Here is a 23,464-nt window from a genome sequence, read left to right on the forward strand (position 1 = left end):
AGCCACGCAACAGCCAGAAACCCACTACATGCTCGTATCATTACTCCCCCTCTCGAAAAGCATCGACTCGATGCTTTCAAATGTATGAAGGCAAGAGCAAGTCTTCAGAGTGAGTAATACGACTTCATTCTGGCTATCTGGACGATGTCCGGCTGGGCACACCGACGGGAGGACTGCACGCTGGGCTCTGCAATAACTTCGTAGTTTACATCGCTGAGGCGCTGAAGAACCCGGTAAGGGCCAAAATAACGACGCAAGAGCTTTTCAGAGTGGCCACGTTTGGGTACGGGACTGCAGAGCCATACTTTTTCTCCGAGGTGCTAGGTGACTTCTCTGCGTTGAAGGTTGTACCTATGAGCATCGTGTTGTTGCTGAGAGCGAATGCGCAAGCGAGCTAGTTGTCGAGCTTCTTCGGTACGCTGCGCATACTGGTCAGCATTTTCGGTGGTGGTCGTAAATGCGTCAAGTGAGAGCATGGAGTCTAACATCGTAGTAACTTCGCGGCCGTGAAGAAGGCGGAAAGGTGTAAATCCTGTAGGTTCTTGCACGCCGGTATTATATGCGAAAGTTACGAAAGGGAGGGCACTCTCCCAGTTCCCGTGGTGTACGTCGACATACATGAAAATCATGTCTGTGATGGTCTTATTGAGCTGTTCTGTTAATCCGTTAGCTTGTGGATGGTAAGCTGTCGTTCGGCGATGTACGGTGCCGCTGAGTGTCATCACTTCTTCCAGTAGTTGGGCAGTGAAGGCCGTGCCTCTGTCTGTTAGGACCACGGCCGGTGCACCATGGCGGAGGACGACAGCATGAATAAAAAAATTCATGACATCACTTGCCGTACCGCGCTGGAGTGCTTGTGTTTCACAATAACGGGTTAAATAGCAAGTCGCAATTATTATCCTGCAATTTCCCGCTGAATATTTCGGAAATGGGCCTACCAAATTCATGCCAACTTGTTGAAATGGTTCTTGTAGTGGCTCCACTGGGTGTAAAAGACCAGCAGATTTCATGGGTGGAGTTTTGCGACGCTCACAGTCTCGACAGGTTTTCACGTAGGGCTTGACCATACCGGACAGTTTGAGCCAGTAGTACGTGTTGCAGATATGTGCGAGAGTACGCATGAACCACAATTGCCCGGAAGATGGTTCATCATGGCACGCCTTAAGGATGTCGTCTCGCATCACAGATGGTACGGCCAGTAGGGCAGTTCGAGAGTTGAAATTAAAGCTCCGCTTGTACAGGACGTTGTCACGAATGAAAAATGATGAAATCGTGTGCGTGAATGTTTGCGTTAGCTGTTCAAGCTTGTCCTCGAGATAGTCAATGATCGGGCGAAGTTCTGTGTTATCACGCTGTTTTTGAGCCAAGTCGGAGGCTGTGATGGCCATGAGAAAACTTTTGTTGTCAGTTTGGTCAGGGGGAAACGACTCGACTGTGGCACGTGATAGGCAGTCAACATCGTTGTGCTTGCGTCCTGACTTCTAAACCACCGTAGCATCCAATTCTTATAAGCAGAGACTTCATAGAGCTAGGCGGCCTGAGGGGTCTTTAAGGCCTGCAATGCAGCACAAGGAATGGTGGTCGGTGACTACTTTGAATGGTCTCCCGTACAAATACGGTCGGAACTTGGCTATGGCCCACACGACAGCTAAACATTCCTTTTCTGTGGTGGAATAGTTCGTTTCAGCCGATGATACCGTAGGACTAGCGTAGGCAATCACTCGCTCGATACCTTCCTGTCATTGCGAAAGGACTGCTTCGAGGCAGACATTACTTGCATCTGTCTGCATTTCAGTGTCGGCATTTTCGTCGAAATGACCCAAGATTGGAGGAGTCTCGAGGCGTCGTCGTAGCTCGCAAAAAGCTTCGTGTTGTTCTGGGGCCCAAATAAAAGCAACGTTGTCTCTCGTGAGTTGTTTTAAGGGTTCTGCTATTTTGGAAAAGTTCAGAACGAAGCCACAATAGTACACACAAAAGCGAAAAAAAAACGGCGTACGTCGTGTTTTGTTCCACGGAGTTGGGAAGGCAGCGACAGCCAGTATTTTCTCGAGATCTGGGCGAATTCCGTTACTGTTGACGACTAGGCCAAGAAAATTGAGCTCCTCGTAGCCGAAGTGGCATTTTTCGGGCTTGAGCGACAGGCCAGCTGTTCGTAGCGCCTCAAGTACTGCACAAAAGCGCTGCTAGAAAGTCGATGAAAAAACAACGACGTCATCCAAATAGACAAGACACGATTGCCTCTTGAGACCGGACAAAACCGTGTCCATCATTCGTTGAGAAGTCGCAGGAGCAGAGCACAGTCCAAAAGGAAGCACCTTGAATTCGAAAAGCCCGTCAGCAGTAATGTAGGCGGTCTTTTTCTGGTATCGCTCATCGACCTCAATTTGCCAAATAACCACTGCGTAGGTCAATGGATGAAAAACATCGGGTGTTTCAAAGGCGGTCGAGTGAGTCGTTGATGCGAGGAAGCGGATAAACGTCTTTCTTTGTCCCGGTGTTCAGTTTGTGATAATCAACACAGAAACGCAGTGTGCCATCTTTCTTTCTCACCAACACAACAGGTGATGCCGATGGGCTTGTAGATGGCTGAATGATGTCTTCAGTAAGCATTTGTTGTACTTGGTCATGGATGGCGTCTTGTTCTCTGCGGGTAACTCAATAAGCATGTTGTCGAATAGGCCTTTAGCTGGGCTCTGTTATGATTCTGTGCTTTGCGACGGGTGTCTGTTCGATTTTGGACGTCGTGGCAAAGCAACCACTGAAGGAAAACAGGAGGGAGCGAAGACTTTCTTGCTGTGAAGTCGAGAGTGCGCAGTTTACATCAATCGTAACCGGAGACTTTTTCTCGTCGCGAGGACCGGAAGAGAGTTGCGCCAGTGATAAGCTGGCTTTCGGATCTCCGATTTCTTCCAAGTAAGCGATGACACACTGCCTCAAGAAGTGCTGGTATTCATGAGTGAAATTTGTTAGTACAATTTTGGCAGGCTCTTGTGTCAATTCTATGAGACCACGGGCAACGCATACTTGGCGAGACAAGAGCACGGACACATTGCCTTTCACAACTCCGAGAGCCGTTTGGTTGATGTCACTCAGCACGTTAACAAGAACACTGGAACGGGGCGGTACTGTCACTGAATCGTCGGATACACGCAACGCCATCATACGCGATTCACAATCCTGGGAATGTTCGTTACGGGAAAACGTCAACAGTCATTTTCGGAGATTTGCAATAGCCGCATATTCTCGAAAGAAGTCTAATCCCGAGGGGACCTGCCTGGAGCATTCCTGCAGTACGACGAAAGTCCCGATGAAGGTCGAAGTGCCAATAAGTACTCGGACAGTGCATCTACCAACTGACATGACTAGATGACTAGCCGTAGTACGAAGCTGCGCACTGTTGCATGGCGACATTACTTTTCGGAGAGAAGCCACGAAGTCGCTACTCATAACGGAGTAATCGGGGCCAGTATCAACGAGAGCGGTGATCGAGTGATTGTCGATGGTTATAGAAATATCGGCGGAAATTGCTGCGTCATGTTCAGAAAATTTCGTGACAGAAATATCGGCGTTGTCAATGTGTCATGGCGGAGGATGTTTGTCAGTTTGATCAACAGCAGCCCTACACCCTGAGGCCGCTGGCCTCAATTTTTTTGGCGTGGGCCAGGAGTTGAGAATCTGTTTCGTACGCCAGAGAACGTGGCGTAACGACTAGGTGAGCCAAGGCGCCGAGCAGAAAGTGAGCGGGGCCTGTGGCTTTGTGCATGAGGAAACGGCTGCTGCACTTCTAGGTATTGCTGAATCTCGTGAGGACGCTTCCCGTTGCTGGATCGGTGCCCGTTAGGGTGAAACTCCTGGTGCAGATGGCCCGCTTCGCCACAGTGGTAGCAAAAAGGCCTGTTGTCAGAGGTGCGCCATACGTCAGATTTACGGGTGACTTGACGCGGAACGTCACACTGGAAAGTACTCTCGTAGAGTTTGGCAGGTGCGAATTGACAGGCCTATGGTGAGAAAGTAGAGGGTGGCGGGCGTCTGGTAGAAGGTTGAGGACTCCTCTATGCTTCGGCGTAAGAGAGAGCAAAAGCTTCCGCACGCATTGGGAGCATGGGTTGGGTCACATTCCTGACTTCATCGCGAATAATGTCTCCCAGAATCGTCGCAATCGAATGAGCGGAAGTGGGACGGACTTTTTCGAGCTCCGCATGGACCACGCTCCGCACAAGCTCGCGGAGTGCTGGTAAGTCCTTTCCACAGGTGAAAGGTGACACCGCGGCAACAGAAGCTTGGCGGTCGTACTGTAGAGAGCGTTGCTGAAGTGCCCGTTCCATGGTAGTAGCTTCCGCGCTGCACTCATCTACAGTGGTTGAAGGCTTGCGCACGAGTCCAGGAAAACGTTGCTCCTTGACCCCCCACAGGAGAAGTCGAACATTTTTTGTTTCATTCATCCCTGGGTCAGCGCGCTTAAACAAGTGCGAAAGGTCTTCGAGAAAAATAGCCACGTGTTCATTTGGCTTCTGAACCCGGCTTTGCAGAGCCTGCTCGGCCTTTTCTTTCCTTTCGGGATTTCTGAATGCCTGGCATAGCTGTCGCTGAAATTCTTGCCAATTGGTGATAGACGGCTTATGGTTCTCATACCAGATGCGAGCATAGTCTTCAAGTGCGAAATAGACGTAGCGAAGCTTCTTGGGGTCGTTCCATTCATTGGTGGCTGCGACCCGATCGAAGTGGTCTAGCCAGTCATCTACGTCCTCAAATACACCAAGAAACGGCTTCGGGATGCGTGCTGTGTAGACGACGCTTGGGTTGGATGCGAGTTGGTCTACGTTGCTTTCTTGCGTCTGACTTGCCGGTCATTCTTGCTGAGCTCAAGGGACCAAATTCAGGAGGTAGTCGTAGCAAGCGGAGGCTGAGGCAAAGTGCCAGGTTTTCCTCCAAAATTGTTTAAATGGTGGCAGAAGCTTGAAGCGGCTTGAGTTAAAGCTAGTGAATTGGGAGTACCCAGCACGTCCACCAGTTTGTCACAGTATTAAAATCGGTGCAAGTAACAGTGTGGCAAACAGCGGAACAGCTTCGATCGAGCAGCGTGAATTCGTCACCGTCTTTTCTGCCTACCAAATTTTTCGACACACACAGGTAAGGATGACAAGAACCACGCAACAGCCAGAAACCCATTACATGCTCGTATATATATATATATATATATATATATATATATATATATATATATATATATATATATATATATATATATATATATATATATATATATATATATATATATATATATATATGGCTCAGGAAAGAATAAGTGTGTTTCACTAATATGTAGACTCTATCATGTAGAGCGTATCGCCATACTGCAACCATTTTGCTTACTTGCAGAGTTTGATTTTTTAACTTACCCTGTGGCCTTTGACCCCTGGAAGTCCAGGCATACCAGGAAGTCCTCTTTCACCCTGCGTATATACGTGACCAGTCAACCAACTTTCGGCTAAGTGCAGGACGAGAAACGCCGATTAGTGTCAGTGGCTAATTCAATAGAATGAGTCTCTCAACTTATTTTTAATGTATACTTTGCCTCACCTGTGTGAATACGAACGTGCATCTTCTTCAAAAGCAGAGTTAACTCCCAGTGAGAGTGTTGATATTTTAGGAATACATCTTTTACAATACCTCTTTATAGCAGGAACTTTTCTCTAGGTCACTTGGTGCACGTCTAAGATTGGATTTCACGGCTAGAATTTGGGCTAGTCGGTTGTCACGATTGCAAAACTCAGCACAGCACGCAAATATGAGACTAACAGCCACAGAAAAAGGAGAGCTGACTTACAAGGGGCTGTTCTTGAGCTAACACGAAGTATAGCACTGACGCATCAGATTAAAACAGACAATATGATGCTCAGAAGTTTTTATCCTTGTGAAGAAGCATAGCAGGCACTTATAATCATTTCAGTCAGTGGCCATATTCCGACGCGTATTTGTTCCCAGTTTTCACAAGCGGAACTCGGCTTGACGTACAAAGGAGCACACGCAGAAAGAACAACGATGAAGTAGGTCACCTTAGTAATATAATTTGACGCTGTACAATGTCGTCTTTTTTGAAAGGAAACACGAGAGCGCATAACCTGCACTCTGCGGTGGCTGCCTACAGAACCATCGTAAACCGACAGCAAAATACATTTCTTTTGCTGTCGGTCAACGACAGAAATGCCTGTACGTTTGCTTTTGCATTCATCTATTGGCAAACAAAACAACGAGTTAGGGCTGCTGAACAAGCTCTGCAAGATAGTGTGGGCTGCCGTCGTAGAGAGCAGGTCACAGGATCGCGTGTTTTTTTTTTCATAAAGAATGACAGTGTACCTGTCGTCAGACATACTGGGATTGAGCAACGTGCCGATCTCGGCTATGCACAATCTGCTGCAATTTAAGATTTGTGGGAATCCAGCAGGCCGAATAATGAAAGTGGACCCTTTGGCGCTCCGTGCCCCCGCTAGCGCGAGTGTTGTCCTCGTGCGCGTCGAGTGCCGGAAAGATGGCCACCGTGATTTTGTTGCCGAGCCTCTTTTTTTTGCGCAAGCCACGTGTTAATTTTTCATGCTCTGAGACACATGTGCGCACATGCCTAAAATACGTGTGTCAGTGGCTTTAAGCATGCCAGGACAACGCTTCTAGCTTGATTAGCGCTAGCACAAGTCACGGCGCATCGCCTATCCTCATTGGCCACTCTTGTACCTTTTTCGGTAAATTGTTTGCCACTCGTTGCTCGCGCGCTTGGGTTAGGTTTTGACGGGCGTGCATGGGTTGTAGATATTATGCACTAACAGGCGGCTTCTCATACGCGCGCTCGGCTGCTATCTTTCGTGTGATAGCCGTAGAGCGGGCCGGCAAGCGTACACAAAGTTGGTCTTTTGAAGTTTTCCTGTCAACCCGAGAACCCGTTATTGTGGCATTATTGGGTTAATGAACCCATGTTAGCTCACGAGCCCCCTCATGTGCCTTATCTACGCCATGTATGAAAATAGACGAACCCGGCCGAAGCATATTGATGCGCGACGGCAGTGGGGAACGTGACGTTCTTTTCTGGTCGTTTCATAGACAAGCTACTTTATCAGACCTATCACGACAAACTTAACAATTGACAGCGTTAACTCTGCAACGGAAATACTCGTATGCTCAACAGCACATTACGCAACTTTACAGATGTTCATGTCTGTGATCTGGAAACTTTCACAACTTGATACGTTCAGAAAACGAATCATGACCATCAGCTCGTTCAGCAATCTTTCTCAGATTGTGAGAAAGAGCATAAAAATGCGGTTTGGTGCTTTTTGGCAGGCGTTCGGCAAGGTGAGTGCTCACACGTGAGACAACTTCTGGGTAAGCTTTCAACTATCGAGAGTAACAGAAACATTCGAAACAGCGCGTGTGCTAAATGATAATCCTGCCTGTTGAGATTCGCAGCCATAACACGAGAATATGCTTTACTGACGAACTCTTGTTGGATTCATGAGCTGTGCGTGAACACACTACGTTCGCTTCTGTATGACACCATGTACTCTGGCGTGGTCAGGCGAAGCACGGCTACAATATGTTTCACGAAAGCATGTAGAATTTTTTTAGTGATTCATGACTGTGAGTTTTAACACTCAAGATTATCGTATAAGGGACTTGGCGCTTCCCATATTTTTGTTAACCTCGATACTTCAACGAACAAGTCTGAGTGACCAACAAGCATGCATATGAAGACAGAAAAACTCAGTGTTGTTTCATATTGGCATCAATTGTTCCACAATCTAAAAAAACATCTTCGGCGAGGTAATATTCGTCCTGAATATTCTGCACTTGATAATTTGTCCAAGTGTTGTACAGTTGCTGACACGAACCTTGAGAATGTTGTGGCATGTACTATCAGTATCGGATTTAGCTTGTTGACTGAATAGTAAACAATGTGCATCATCTACATCAAATCCAGTTTATTGACAAATCAGATGGCCAGAAACTGTTAGAAGACAATAAAAAGTATGATTCTGCCTGTGTGAATGGCACAATGATTGTACAATATAAATGTTAGTTATCCCTTGTTATTACACAGCTATCATGATGACGTTTCACTTCTCTTTATCATGCCACTGAGCATATTTAGAAGATTACTTGATTTCTACTTTTTGACACAAGAACATGGTGGGTAGTTTGCCTCATGAGCATCTTTTTTCCTGTCCTATATTCTCATTGAAAGCACCACTCCAGAAGTAACAAATTTAGGAATCTCAGGCACATAGTCGACAAGGCCGCACCACAAGTGCAATAATGAAGAAATGAAGCACACAGACCAGTTCATGCATGTCCTCACTGCAGATGCACTCATATGTATGTCGAGCCGATTGTCCTCTTCAGGATACGGGAATAGATCACATATAAAAGTATGAAAGCTTAAATGATTTATTAGATTAGTCTGTAAGTAGCCTTTATTTCGTTAATCATCATAACATAAAGAGATTTCCGCGCTATTCTCTGTTTCTTGTGTCATGTGCGTGACATGGTTTTTCTACAAAAATAACCCCGTTGGAAGGCAGCACTTATTCAAATTTCGCTGGAAAAAAAACACGTTGTAAGAGGTTTCTGCAAAATACTTCTGCAAAAATAACCCTGTTGGAAGACAGTGGCCTGCCTTCGAGCTTTGTGGCAAGGCAGGAGACTTAAAGCAGGCGACTTACCAATTCCAAAACAAAACAAAGTTACTTTTTTGGTCCGTACGGAATTTCGACCATTATTTTCTAACGCTCGTGTCTCGACTATGCAAGCAATCGTCCGTCTTTGGGGCCAATATTTCTCATCGTTGGACGTTTTAGAGTCTGGTAACTGGCGATAGTACCCTGCCGCAATTTTAAAGCGTGTCGCGAATTCAATATTAGTGGTCCAGATGATGATATAAAAAGAGGACACATGCATTTTTCTGTTGAGAGGTTTTTTCAACATACCATAGTGCCAGGTGGGCCAGGCGGACCGGGCCGGCCATCTTCACCGGTATCTCCCTATTGGCGATAACCAAAAAGACAAAAGTCATGCTTCGATCAACTCACTTCATTCTAGCATTATTAAGAAATTAGTTGTCAAAATAGAATCGTATATAAACTCTTGCTTAGGAAAGTACATAATTGAGGACTGAAAGCACAGATCAATTCAGATGTGATTTTGTCTATATAGTATGTCATTTTAAATATTCTTGCGCTGTTTCATTTCTAATCTTTTTATTCTAATGAAAACTGAAAAAAACGACATGATCTAGCAACCAGCGGAGATCAGGTACTTATTAGGAGCAAATCTTTTAAACTAGCAGCAAACAGTATTGATTTCTGATAATGTAAACGGCAGTTAATGAATAACTGTCGCCTCCCTTATCAGAACAGTAGTGCCTAATCAGTAATTAGTGCATGGAACGCCATTGATATCTACCATAACTAGATGTGCATCTTTTTTATGGTATTGCTGACATAAAGTCATTGAAAACCAAAACCAACACCTTGCCACAACTTTTCAACAGCTTTCCATGACAGCAAGGGCTCCATTTTATGCCGAACTATATTTCAATTCATAAATATTAGGTTGTAAGAACCAGAATCGGAAATGGTGATGTCGAGTCGTATCTGGATAAAATTCGAAGGCTGCGAGCTGTAAAGTATTCCCAACGCCTACACGCGATAAAAGCGCATACAGCAACTGTATTCTATGTCAGTTTTGTTTGCATGGTGATCTGTCCATTCTAACTTTTTTGAAATTATGTGACATCACACACTTAGTATCTACATCTCGATAGTTGAACATTAGCATGCTTAGCGTGTGGTACTGATTTATAAAATCTTATTATGTCGACTAGGGTGCCAATGGGGGTTTCGTTGGTCATTGTAAAGTGGCTGCTTGTCTTTTTTCCACCTATTCACCTAGTTTTCTTCCACACTGCGCTACTGGAAAATTTCAAATCTTAAAATCAGTTTGTAACAAGTTGATTCATACATATATCTATATTTCAGAACCTTTTTTGTACGTCATCGTTATCTCTTTGTATAACATATTTCTTTATGTCAACTGCAAGAAGAAGCAGCGCGATCCCCGTGATCTCTAGTTTGGCATAACATGAGCGCATCGTCACTATGTCTCACATAAACGCCTGTCGTTCAGTGGCCTTGTCTGGGACCATTTCACAAGCTCATACTCAGGAAAATAAAAGCAGCGACTCGTGTATGTAGGCTTGCTGTTTGTCGCAATTGAAAAGATCCTCCAACGACAACAATGACCACGCCACGAGGAAGCCTTAACCCACCGCAGCAGAAACCCAGGCTCACGAAAAAGCGTAATGGTTCAAAAATAGACAAGCTGGCACGGCTGCTATACGTCATCGTAAGTTAACCGCAATAAGAAAAACTACTGACCTCGACGTTCTTATTTACTGCCCCAACATCACCGCTCTCACCGACACTGGAGGCGACTATCCCATCAGTAGCGGGTCAGTTGCAGGGAGGTGAGAACTTCAAGGCTGTCAGGTAACAGGCCAAAAGCCGGACTATTGGATGCTATATAATGACCGCTACCAGCTTCCACAGCAATAGTCACCATCAATAAACCGTCTTTTCCTAAGAGCTTTGTCATGCACTAACATTGTGTTAGGGATGTCGTAAACTTTTTAAATAACCACCACTTGGCGTTACCAGTATAAAAAGCAACTCTACAACTCCACAAATGCAACCAGCGAATACAAATTCCTGTCTTTGTGCCTTGAACATGCTCGATGATAAGGTGACTATTCCTCCTCATTCCAACCTTGTCATTCACATCGTATCTGAAAACTGATAATTTCCCGGAGCAATGAGCATTCCCTGTTGCACCTGCGCATCAAGTAATTCGCCAGCACGAAGGAAGCGCGACGATAACCAACTTCAGCCACGTATACCGACACTTAGGCGCGGGCACGATGGTAATCATACGTTGTAGACATCACTAGTGCATTTCGCTTTTTCAGATTTAGCCAGCTGTCTTAATACCTAAGCGTCAACACAAGCCTTCCCATTCGCCAATCACAGCAGCCAAAATGTCTACTGAAGATTTACAAGGACTTTTTTTCGTCTTCGTTAGGCGTTCGACAAACGCCCTTTGCTAAAGACGGAATCATACCAACAAATGCAAATAATTCCCTACTAGGCCTTGGCGACAGATGAACAAGCTATAAAGCTTCGAATAAATCCGACATTATGACATAATAATATGACGTCATCCTGATGTATTTCAGAAACAATCACCGAGACAAGAGTTATCTTCGTTCCTATTATTGAGCTGTCACATAATTTGTGATCATTGGGACAGTATATATTTCATGGCGGGATTGGATATATTTAGTGGCATCCATGGAATTTTAATTTTTGTCAGACACAATATTAGTAGATATTTCATTTGGCGTTTGGGTATTGAAAAATTACAAAGGATAATTTAGTCAGTTATAGTGTAAGTAGTTATATATTTAGAGCCACGTCATCAAATTAGATTATCATGACCTGTAGTCTCTAGATTGCAAAAATGGCAAATTTATCGCTCCTATGCCCTAGAGTGCACAAAGCCTGATCAAACGGAGTGTTTTTAAAGTGTGAAAGCTCTTAAAAAACCTAAATACTTCAACCCGATAGTACCACTTTCCCGCCTCTGCTTGCCCACGTCATCATCGCCAATGACCTCGGTCAAGACTCTTCGTTGCGGCTCCACACTCCGCAAAAGTGAAACAACGGTGGTGTCGACTGCAGTGGGCATAGTTAAGATACTTCGCCAAGAACGGGCGGGTTTGATTATGTTTTCAAGGTTCTAGGAGAAATTTGCGTGGTGTTGTGAATGGACAACACCTGGGCCGAAAGGGTTAAGAGGGCTTTTCCTCGGTCACGATGTAGCGACCATCTCTCGATCACTCTGATGTGCTTGACAAACACCACCTTCGAAGAGTGTATACAGCTTAGAAGCACTCGTGATAGAAAACGTTGGCATAACTGGTTTTTCTACCGATTGCCATTGCCCGAACAATGTAACGAAGAAAAACGCATATACACTACCACGCAGTGGCATAGCCAGAAGGTAACAGGGCCTCCCACATCCCCCCCCCCCCCGAATTATTTATGGCAACGTGCGGCGCCTACAGGTGGCGCGCTAATTCAGTGCGTCAGTTCAGTTCGGGCTTTCACGGTGGACGGACGTGTTTTTTGAGCGCTCCGGATAGACTGCGCAGATAAGAGTTTTTGCATGTTTTGAGCTTGTCTTTATAAGTATGAGGCAGCGGTTGAAATCTTCGTAGCACTTATTTTATGGTACGGCTTTTTCAGGGGCCAGCCACCAGGTATTTATTAGTTAGTGCGGGTGTGTATGTCTGAATTTTTTGTTTTTTTTTCTTTTGCCACCCCGAGGGGGAGGTGCGTGTACTTTGAACACGCAAGCTTTTGTAGTAGAGCTTATACTTTCCTTTTTTTCGTAGTGCAGGGCTCGAGTTTAGTCATTATCGAGTATAGCGACAATTGGTGTCAGAAAGACATGGTTAAAAAGACTGTAAAATGTTCAGGATGTGGAGTGGGTTTGAAAGTGGACCCAAGCGTAGAAGCGGATAGAGAAGAGGCTGACGCGAAGTGTAGGCAATGTGAGGTCGAAGAAAAATGAAGAAAATGACGGTTGCCCAGAGTGAACTGCTGATGAGAATCGCCGAGCTCGAGACTGCGTTGGCGAAAGAGCAAGAGAAAACGAGGGCAATGGGAGAAAGACTGAAGTCCGCCGAGGAAGCACTAGCGAAGCTGAACAAAGAAGCGGCCTACGGAGAGAACAGTAGGGAACCGGCAACCAGAACGGTGGAGAAGGAAGAGCAAGCAAGTTGGGAAAAAAGAGGTTTAGCCGGTTCAATTGTCGCAAGGCCCAGCTTCAGCGAGGTAGTGGTGGGGCTGGGAGAAGACAAAGCAGCCGGCGTCACAGGTGCAAGTAGCCCCCCGGTGCGGGACGCTCCATCGGAAAAGTCACAGCATGTGATAATCGCCGGGGACTCGAATTTAAAATCGATGCACAGAAGCCATCAAAGAGAGGGTAAGAGGTGACAAGAGGGTTGCAGTAGGGGCGTTCCCAAGTCGCAAGCTTGAAGCAGTCATGAGGCAAGCGAGCGTAAAACTCAAAACCACAGCTGATAGACGAAACCTCGTGATCATTTCAGGCGGTGTAAACGATGTCTTAAATGAAGATACAGCAGGACTAGCAACCACACTGGCGAAAGGCGTCGATGACATGAACGCCACTTCTCCTAAGGTACAGGTAGTGATATGCGCAACACCGGAGGTACCAGTGCGTGATAGCAACCTGCTAAGAGCGGTTGTCAACGCAAACCAAGAGATATGGTGGATGAGTCGAGAGAAAGGCTTTGAGTTGATGGAAATAAAGAGAGGTGCATAGGTGGGGTGGTTTTCAACGAGACAGATTTCACATCTATGGGTGGCTAGGTCATGAGGTGGGTTGGCGACTTGCAGGACGCGCAGTAGCTTTTTTGGGGGGCAAGCGAGCCCTTCGGGGTGCAGGATAGCTAATAACGAGGAAAACAACCAGGTAGACTCTTCGACAGGTGGTATGGACAGATACGATTCTAAAGTGGCACCAATATCTGAGATAGATAGAGTACGGGGCATAATTAGACGTAGCTACGAGCGCCGAGCCACTTCAGACATAGTGTATATTAACATGCAGGGTGGTAGGAACAGGCTGAAGTGGGAAGAGATAGAAGAACAGCTAAGGGAAGAGAGGCCGATGGTATACGGTTTTTGTGAAAACACATCTCAGGGACATGGAACAACCACCGAATAATCCGGACTACGCATGAGAATATTGTAATTGAACAGAAGGCAGCAGAAAGGGGGGTGGTACTGGGGCATTCATTCATAAAAGTACACACGGGCAAAGGGTCAAGCTGGAGTGCAAGGAACATTTATGGCTAAAAGAGAAAGTGGCAGGTCAAATGACACTCCTTGGTTTCGTGTACTTGTGGACGGGAGCAAAGGCCAGAGAGGAAAACCAGGCAATGGTAGAGTGCATATCAAAGGACATTCAGGAGTTAGGAAGAGAGTGCGAGATAATTATACTAGGGGACATGAATGCGCATATAGAAGATATAGATGGGTATACCGACCCGACAGGCAAAATGATCATGCATATGTGTGAAAGGCTTGATTTGATCATTTGCAACAGTACCGGGAAGAATGAAGGGCAAATAGCATGGGAGGTAGGAAGACTGCAGTCGACGATATATTATGCCCTGATGTCACATAGGATGTATGATAAGCTCAGGGCAATGCACATAGATGAAGGTGGCTCCAGAAGTCTGGGTAGTGATCACAAAAGTATCAAGCTAAGTTTTGGAAGAGCAGTGAAAGTGGGAAGGAGGCAAGATGAGCAACTACACGAAAATTTGTATTCAGAAAGGCAAATTGAAATAGCCACTAAACAAATGGAGAAAGTAATCACGGTGGATAATAAGACAGTGTGGACATACAATAGTCTAATTAGACTCTTTGAGCTAGAGCTTGCTAAGACGCGTGACAAGTCACCCCGGAAAAGAAGACACAAACCGAAAAGTTAGTGGGATGAGGAAGTCAAGAGAGCCATAGCAAAACGTCAGGAAGCCTTTAGGGAACACAGACATGCTAAGCAGCGGGGTGAGCCGACAGATGATGTTGAAAGAAAATGGGAAACCTTTCTAAGCTGTAGAAGGGATGCATCCCTTCTGATCAATGAAAAGATTAGAAGAAAGGGAGCTCAGTGGCTGGCAGAAGTACATAAAAAGATAGAAAGGCAGCTGCGAAATTTTGGAACCATATAAACTCCCTAAGAAATGAGACGAGCCTAGAGCAGAGTTTTATAACTACAGCCCAAGGTGCTAGGTTAAAAGAGGCGAAGCTATTGAATATATAAGAACAAGGGTGACAGGAAATTTCAACAAAGAAGTACTTTATGCACCACCATAGACAAGGACGAGTCATGTGGTGCAATGGCTCCATTTTCACAACGAGAGCGGGAAAGGGCTGAGAAAAGGGTTCCTAGTAGTACATCAACAGACCCAGATGGCATTCCAATTATGCTGATAAAGACATTAGGTCCGAAGTCTAAGCAGCCTTTGAGAGAGGCAGTGAGCACAATAATAATTGATGGTGAAGTTCCCGATGGATGGAAACTTTGCAGGCAGAGCATGATCTATAAAGGAAAGGGGGACAAAGCTGACATAAACAACTACCGTCCTATAACAGGGACATCAGTAGTCTACAGGCTGGCGATGCAGATTATAAAGGAAAGACTGCAAGCATGGATAGAGAATGAGGGGTTGCGGGGGGAACTGCAGAATGGGTTTCGGAAACACAGGAGGTTGGAGGACAATCTGTTCTCACTGACGCAGTGCATCGAAATAGCGGATAAGGAACACAGGCCCCTGTGGCTAGCATTTTTGGATATCAAGGCAGCGTACGATAGCACGGTTCAAGAGGAATTGTGGAGAATACTGGACACAATAGGCGTGGAACATCTAGTCACTAATCTTCTAAAGGGTATCTATAAAGGTAACAAGGTAGTTATAAAGCGGGAAAATAAGGGTATCCAAACCTGCAGAGGTAAAACGGGGGCTTAGGCAGGGGTGTCCCCTGTCACCCTCATCATTAATGATGTACCTACAAGGATTAGAGGCCAAATTAGAGGGAAGTGGACTGTGCTTCAGCCTCTCTTTTGTCAAACAAGGAAAACCTATTGATCAGGCACTACCAGCAATAATGTACGCAGATGATATTGTGCTAATGGCGAAAAACAAGGAAGATTTGCAGAGATTTATGGACATCTGCGGTGATGAGGGAGATAGGTTAGATTTTAGATTCAGTTAGGAAAAATCAACAGTCATGATTTTCAATGACAACAAAGTTAGTAAGCTTAGAATACAGGAGGTCACGCTAGAGATAACAGATAAATACAAATATCTGGGCGTATGGATAAGCAATGGGACCGAGTACCTAAGGGAACACGAAATATACGTGACGACTAAAAGTAACAGGAATGCAGCAGTGATGAAAAATAGGGCACTGTGGAATTACAGTTGGTATGATGTTGTGAGAGAAATGCGGAAAGGGGTCATGGTTCCTGAGCTGACCTTCGGCAATGCGGTCTTGTGCATGAGATCAGAAGTTCAAGCAAGATTAGAAATTAAGCAACGTGGAATAGGTAGGCTTGCTTTAGGAGCTCACGGGAATACAGCAAATCAGGGAGTACAAGGTGATATGGAATGGACATCATTTGAGGGCAGGGAAGCTAGCAGCAAGATAAAATTTGAGAAGCGATTAAGAGAAATGGGGGAGGAGCGTTGGGCTAGGAAAGTTTTCAGGCACTTGTACATGAAGAATGTCGATACGAAATGGAGGAAACGAACCAGGAAATTGACTGGTAAATACTTAGAAAACAGCTGGTGGCCAAACCAAAAAGAACTATTGGTTAAGAAGAAAGTGAAGGAAACGAAGACTGACATGTGGAGATTGGGCATGATTAAGAAGTCCGCACTAGAGATCTATCGAACTTTTAAGCAGGAAATTGGTAAGGAAAGGATCTATGATAATTCTCGGAGTAGCTTTCTACTGTTTGAGGCCAGGACGGGAGTACTGCGAACCAAGACATATCGGGCCAAATACGAAGGAGTAGACACAGTATGCAGTGCGTGTGGAGAGGAAGAAGAAACTGCCGAACACTTGATAATGCTCTGTAAAGAGCTTCACCCTATAGTTCAGGATTATGGTGCAAAGTTTTTCAAAGCACTGGGGTTTAGGGACCGGGAGGGCAAAATAGACTTTAAGCGGGTATAGTTAACTAGAAGGAGGTTATCTGATTGGCGGCTAAAGTCAAGGCACGAGTGAAAATTAAACTCTTCACTGCAAAGTTCGAATCCTCAAACTCACTTTTTAAAGAAAAAAAAAATAAATCTAGTATTTTGTTCATTATGTATTACGGCTTGGTGGCGCTAGCCACCACCCGATCTGAAGGGCACAGCCATATCCATCCATCCAACTATCCATCCATCCATCTCAGGTTCATTAAGTATTACGGCTTGGTGGCGCTAGCCACTGCCTGATCTAAAGGGTACAGCCATATCCATCCATTCATCCATCCATCCATCCAGCGCGCCGTCAGCGCCACGAGTGCCCACTGAGTTGTTAACTGACGTGATAACGCATTCTCGTCTCCCCTTCTGCTGCTCCCGCGTTTTGCAGACGTGCGTGCGCGCGATGGCTACTGGTATTATAAAGCGCGCCGGTTTCAAGGACGTAAAGAGCGCAGGGTTTTTCACAGCCTCGAATGAAGAGAAAGGATGCAAGTTATGCCGCAGCAGGCACGTTTTTGACGTGACTGAAGAGACCACAGTCGGACAGAGTATATTGAAAGGGCGGTGTGTGCGACAAGCCAACGTGAACCAGGAAGCATACGCAGTCATCATCGAGGTTTGTGCGAACATTTTTTCATCATTTTAGTTGCTTATTACTGAGCAAACGATGACATTAACGTGAGACGTGTGCTGTAGCGTGATGATGTCTTGAGGGCAACCGAGTGCGATCAGCGCTGGTACGTACAATCGCCTCCCGTCTCGCATTTAGTAATGCCGTAACGATTGTTCGAACCTTACTATGCTGCAGTTCTGTTTGTGGACGTTGCCCGGGCTGCATGAGTGATTAAGTAAATTTGTTACGTGTCATCTTTGCAAGTGATATCTTAGCCATCGCGTAGCATAAATAAAAACAGCATGGCGTGGCACCACTTGCATGCGCAGCGCTGTCAAGGCGCAGAAGAAATACAGGTGCATTAAAAGATTCACGCGGTCCCCTGTGCATTGTGCCACACATCCGGGTCTTCTTTACCATTGCCGTTTACGAACTACGCTGTCTGCTTATACGTAGGGCGTGTGAGTAACATTTTTTACCTGCAAATGAGCGTGATAGAATAATGCTCGCCTTTAGGCACGTATTAAACTGTCTGAACTACGGTCTGCGTAACAGTAACGGACGTACAGCCAAGCGACGGCGTACAGTAAATTGTATGGTCATCGCCGTGAACTGCGAGATAACTGTTGGTTGATGTAACTTTAAGTGCACGCGCTCTGTAATATGCATGTGTGCACTTTTCTTCCATATGCATGTGTGCACTTTTTTTCCGTTTTCCGGGGCGACAATGTGAGAGGCATTGTCGCCCCGTAAAACGGAAGAACTTTGTTCCAGGAGGGCATTTCTCGTAGTTATTAGCGCAGTTGACGACGCAGCAATTCATGCGCCACATTGTAAAGCTCCTTGACCAACGTGACACGGCTCGGCTCGTGGAGTGGCTGCTGCTTGTATCACGCCACTTCGTTTCGTTCCCTCCCGCGCAGCGGCGCCGCCGGCTCAATGCACGTTCCCCATAGCACACAGAGCGCAAAAGGAAATTTTAAGTAACTGGCTCTCATTTCCGATTATAAAGGTTCCCCCCCAACCTTACAAAACTGCCTTCGGCCCTGCTTCCATGGAGTTGAGGAAGATTGTCTCTGAGCCCGCTACCGTCACGGAAGAAATGCGGTTTTTTACGGAGCACGACAGATGACACTTTTGAGATGTTGCCATCGTTAACATGCTATTGCATGCGATGGCATCTCTTTCAATGTAAAACTTCTTATTTCTGCCTGGGACCTAGTTTGCTAGATGTGGAATATATTTTAGCTGCAGTGATTGATATTCATACATAACAGCTGCTAAAAACGGCTGCATGAAAAAAGAGGACGAAATTTTTGGTTGATGCTAGACTAGCGTCTTGCTCGTCGAGTTCTGTGCGTTCTGAATAGAATAATAAAGAAGTTACTTGTCCGCAAACTGGTGTATGTGGACAACCCCCCTACCTCGATGGAGACGCGTTGCGGTCGCAAAATCGGTGACCCTTCGACTGATTCGACTGCTGGCACTTCTTCTATGCCGCCCTGAGTCAGTACAAGCTACCACCTACGTCACACTCCCGCACCACCGTGACTCCGGCCTTTTTCCGGTGATGGTACCGTCAATCTTGGCTCTTGGCTGAACCGGTAGAAGCGCGTCAGAGCTACTCACCGCTGGGATCCCACGCTCATGTTCACCAACGTGCTTTTCTACGTTGACGGCACTCCGCAAACATGATTTAAAAGCCACGAAGCCAAAATAACAAGCTGGGATCTCTTCAAAGAAAAGATCCGTGACCTGTTTAGGGATTTATTTGGTTGTCAGCTCTCTGCAAAGAAGGCTCTTGCCACATGGACCCAGCTTTATACCGAGTCACATGTCTTGTACATTTTTAACGTCTTTGCCCTTTGTTCAAAGGCCGACCAATGCATGTCGGAAGACGAAAAGGTTAACCACGTCTTGAAAGGCATTGCCGACGATACTTTCAACCTGCTGCTTTCTAACAACGCCTCGAGCATTCACACGATCCTTAAAAAATACCGACATTTCCAACAAGCTAAAGCCCGCCGCGTAGCGCAGAGCATCGTGCGCCTTCCGAACACAGCAGCTACTTCTTCGTGTGACGACGCGTTTCACTATGCCCCTCAATGTGACAACCTCACACGCATCATTCATTGAGAAGTCTAGACAGCGCAACCGTTAGCCACTCCATTCTCGACGCCTGCGCCTTCCTGACCACGTTCCCCTTGATACAAGCCATGGTTCGTCAAGAGTTATCCAATGTCGGCTTGCATCATGTTCCTGCCATATACTCTGCTGAGCCTTCTTGTCATCCCTCTTTTGCTCCAACGCGATCCGTCCGAATGGCGTACTCTCGATGGCATGCCGATATGTTCTAACTGTCGACACGTTGGTCATATCGCTCGTCACTGCCGCAACCGCTGGGCTCCACCGTCACATTATGCATGTCAGTCTCACGCCTCTTTTGTCCGCCAGTCATCCCCATCACTTTCTCTATCAATGCCGACCCCATTTTCCGCTCCTGCCGCACCTCTGAGCAGACATCGCTACGACTGTCACCGTTCCCTGCTCGTCGTCAGTCCCGGTCACCACCACTACGCCATGCTACTTCCCCAACCTTTTCGCAGAACCTCTGACCGGAAAACGAAGCCGTGCAGCTTGTTGAGGTGGAGATGCATTGACGACCTTGGCAAGAAATCCTTGCTTCACGTTATTGACGAACCGGAACTTTTCGGACGTTACTGTCGACAATGTTCGTGTCAGTGCGTTGATAGATACTGGCACGCAAGCGTTCATTTTGAGTGCTAACCTTCGCTGCCGACTGTAAATGTTGTCACGCCCACCCTCAACCGAGCTGTACAAGTCGCCGATGGAGGAACTACTACAATTCTAGGCATGTGCTCTGCCCGAGTTTCTGTTGGAGAGAGAAGCGCTGTCATTGTTTTCGCCGTTATCGAACATTACCCTCATGAACTCATTCTTGGTATGTATTTTCTAGCCACGCACTCTGCCCTCATAGACTGTTCAGATGGCTCTCTCTAACTCAACTTACCTTTCTTTTCCGACCCGACCAACCCGCCGCATACCAGCCTCAGCTGCATTGATTTCACGCGCCTCCCGCCAAACTCTGTCACACATGTCGAATTGGGGCCACCATGTAATCACCTGACGGTGATTACATGATGGCCTCGATTCCTGCCTTGATGCTTACGCATGGGGTTCTGTGGCACATTTGATTCTAGGGATTATGGGACACCGCACCATCCTTCTATTTGTCAACTTCTCACTCACCACCCAAGTTCTACCACAGGGTATCTCCCTTGTCAAAACTACCACTCTCCAAGACGAGTATGTCGAGCTCTTCAGAACGCACGATTGCTACAGCTCAAACAGTGGTTCAACTCCATCACGTTCTTCGGGCGCCAACATCGAGCGACTGGTGTCATTGGACCTCACGTCTGAGCAAGCTGCAGCAATTTGTCACGTTCTTGAGGGCTATCATAGCATTTTCCACTTTGCCAGCACCTCATTAGGCCGAACTACCGTTGTCACCCATCGCATCAATACTGACCAGGTGACTCCCATTCACCGACGCCCCTATCGTTTTTCTGCATCAGAGCGGGCAGGATGTCGGTAAAATGCAGCAGGAAGTCGAAAAAACGCTTGCGAGACATTATTGAGCTTTTATGCAGCCCTTGAACTTCTCCTGCCGTCTTTGTTAAAAAGAATAATGAAACAAGGCACTTTTGCGTTGATTACTGTCACCTCAAAAAAAATCAAAATAGACGTTTATTCTTCGCTTCGCATCGACGACGCCCTCGACGGTCTGCATCATTTTTCTGAAAGCGTCGAGAACCATCTTCTAACATCAAGAGGAACCTGCTGACGGTGATTCGAAACAGGTGGGCTGAAATTCACCCATTGTTTGCCCGATTTCTCTTTCGCCCACGCCAGTAGGAGCTGACCTCCGCTGAGGTTAGCGTCCGCTACGGTGGTCCAGGGCCGTCTCTGAAGACTCCGCAAAATGGCGACCGCTACACAAAGCGGCTACGACCCAGCCTCTATGGCATGGACTCAAATTGACGTGAAACAGGCTGTCGCCACCGAAAATGAACTCGCCAGCATCGAAGATGAAGGCTTTTTCCAGCTCGTGATATTACGACGAAAAGCTGCTTAACAGACGATGTCTAAGCCGACTGCCGGGAAACCCGGTGGTCCCGTCTCCAACCGCTGTGCTCGCACGGCCTAGCCGAAGGGTAACCTGACTAAGTGGCACCCACGTGACACTCCCAACATGAGCGCAGATGATATCATCGTGGTGTTGAAGCCCCATGAAACCCTGCACCTGAAGATGGCCTTCCAGACTGGAGATCTGTGTACTACCAATGCCCAGCTTGTTGGTGGCGAAGCTGCAGCTTCCCTCAACATTTGGCCTGCGTGGACACAGAACTTGATTGTCTGCGGGACACAACATGTGGAGGCCGCAAACAAATTGGCCCGTGATGGAGACCTCGACGTGGGGTCTACCTTTGTTCCTCTGCGGGGCCATGTCAAACTGAATGTTGAAGTGTGTCGAGACATCATAACTGTGTGAGCAGACGAGACAACGACATCATTTAAATACAAAGTGGTTTGGCGCGAGGGTGAGTTGGCGTTCGTGAGAAAACTTGGAACATCTAACGTGGCGGTGCTCATTTTCGTGGGCCGGAGAGTGCTCGACTACATATACTACAACTTTGAATGCACACTTCTTAAGGAATATGAAAAGATCATCGCAGCCTGCCACCTCTGTGGGACAATCGGTCACAGGATAAACAAGTGTCTACATCCGGATGTCGCAACATGTGGCAATTGTGTCAAACGAGTAGGCGCCTCTAGGCAGGGCCTAGCTGAACACGAGTGCATCTTTTCGTGCATGGTTTGTGGGGAGGCCCATCTCACCGACTCCTCAAACTGCAAGAGAAAATTCCACCAGCTTCAATGCCCAGGAAAGCAACAAGGCGCTTCTAAAAGGAAGATGAGCAAGGCTTCTGGCAATGAAGGTGCGTAAGTCCGGACATTCCACTGGTCCTGCTCTCACCAACAAAGCATCTAAGGGTGTAAAGAACAGGAACGCATCTGGACATCCGTAAAGGCGTGATTTCCTCAAGAAGGGGACTTTCCGCACCTTGATAACAGCAAAGCGGTCACAAATAAGGTGAGCAACTGGGCATGGATCACCACTACCTCCTCTCATTCCCCAATCACCTTTAGAAATCGAGCTAAAGAAAGAACTAGCCTCTCTACGTACTTAGAATGAGCAACTAGAGCAGAAAATCAATGCACTCCAAAGCGAAAGGACAGAATCACTTTTACAAGGCACTCTGGATAGCGGCAATGAATCGGCCTCACCATGCTCGGGTATGAGGCCGGTGACGTATGACCCTCTCATTCTCACCTTGGAAAGTCGCATGTCAGCTCTCAAAAAAAGTGTCACCGACCAAATGGCACCACTGCCCACAATGATTGCACAAATTATACAAGCACAAATGCAGCAGCTGGAGACTACACTCACTCAGAAAATCACCGCTACTGTGATCCAAATTCGTCAAGGCCTGGATCCAGGCTAGTCCTAAATTGATTAGGCAGGCTAGTCCCGTAAAAAGGTGGGTCGACCTTCCAAAGTTTACCGGAATATTGAGAAGGAAGGTACTGAGGACGTCTCGCTTGTTCGTGCTCTTCAGGCAGAGGAGAGCCAAGAAACTATTATTAGTGCTAATTGTGGCACCGGGACATAGGCAGAAAAATACTAACACAAGACAGGAACCACTGTCAGCCATACAGTGGAATTCTAGGGGCTTCAGGGATTGCGCTAAGCGCACTCAATTTCGTCTCTACTTAGAAACGTTTCAATACGTACCAGCTATTGTGGATTTACAGGAACCAGGGGCTTCAGCCAAAATTACCGGACACAATAAATTTCTGCGAGGTTCATC

The 23,464-nt window shown here is 46.5% G+C and overlaps 1 protein-coding gene across 1 annotated transcript in view; it reads right to left on the minus strand.

Moving 5' to 3' along the window:
• Positions 1 to 23,464, minus strand: part of LOC119172983 (uncharacterized) — a 1,299,788-nt gene that overhangs the window by 1,018,012 nt on the left and 258,312 nt on the right. The window contains exons 11-12 of the mRNA XM_075893951.1: positions 8,976 to 9,029; positions 5,400 to 5,453 (exon numbers count right to left, since the gene is read on the minus strand). Of these exons, the coding sequence (XP_075750066.1) occupies positions 5,400 to 5,453; positions 8,976 to 9,029 (108 nt within the window). The remainder of the gene's footprint in view (positions 1 to 5,399; positions 5,454 to 8,975; positions 9,030 to 23,464) is intronic.

The sequence above is a fragment of the Rhipicephalus microplus genome, chromosome 4, assembly GCF_043290135.1.
Source record: "Rhipicephalus microplus isolate Deutch F79 chromosome 4, USDA_Rmic, whole genome shotgun sequence".
Classification (NCBI taxonomy): Eukaryota; Metazoa; Arthropoda; class Arachnida; order Ixodida; family Ixodidae; genus Rhipicephalus; species Rhipicephalus microplus.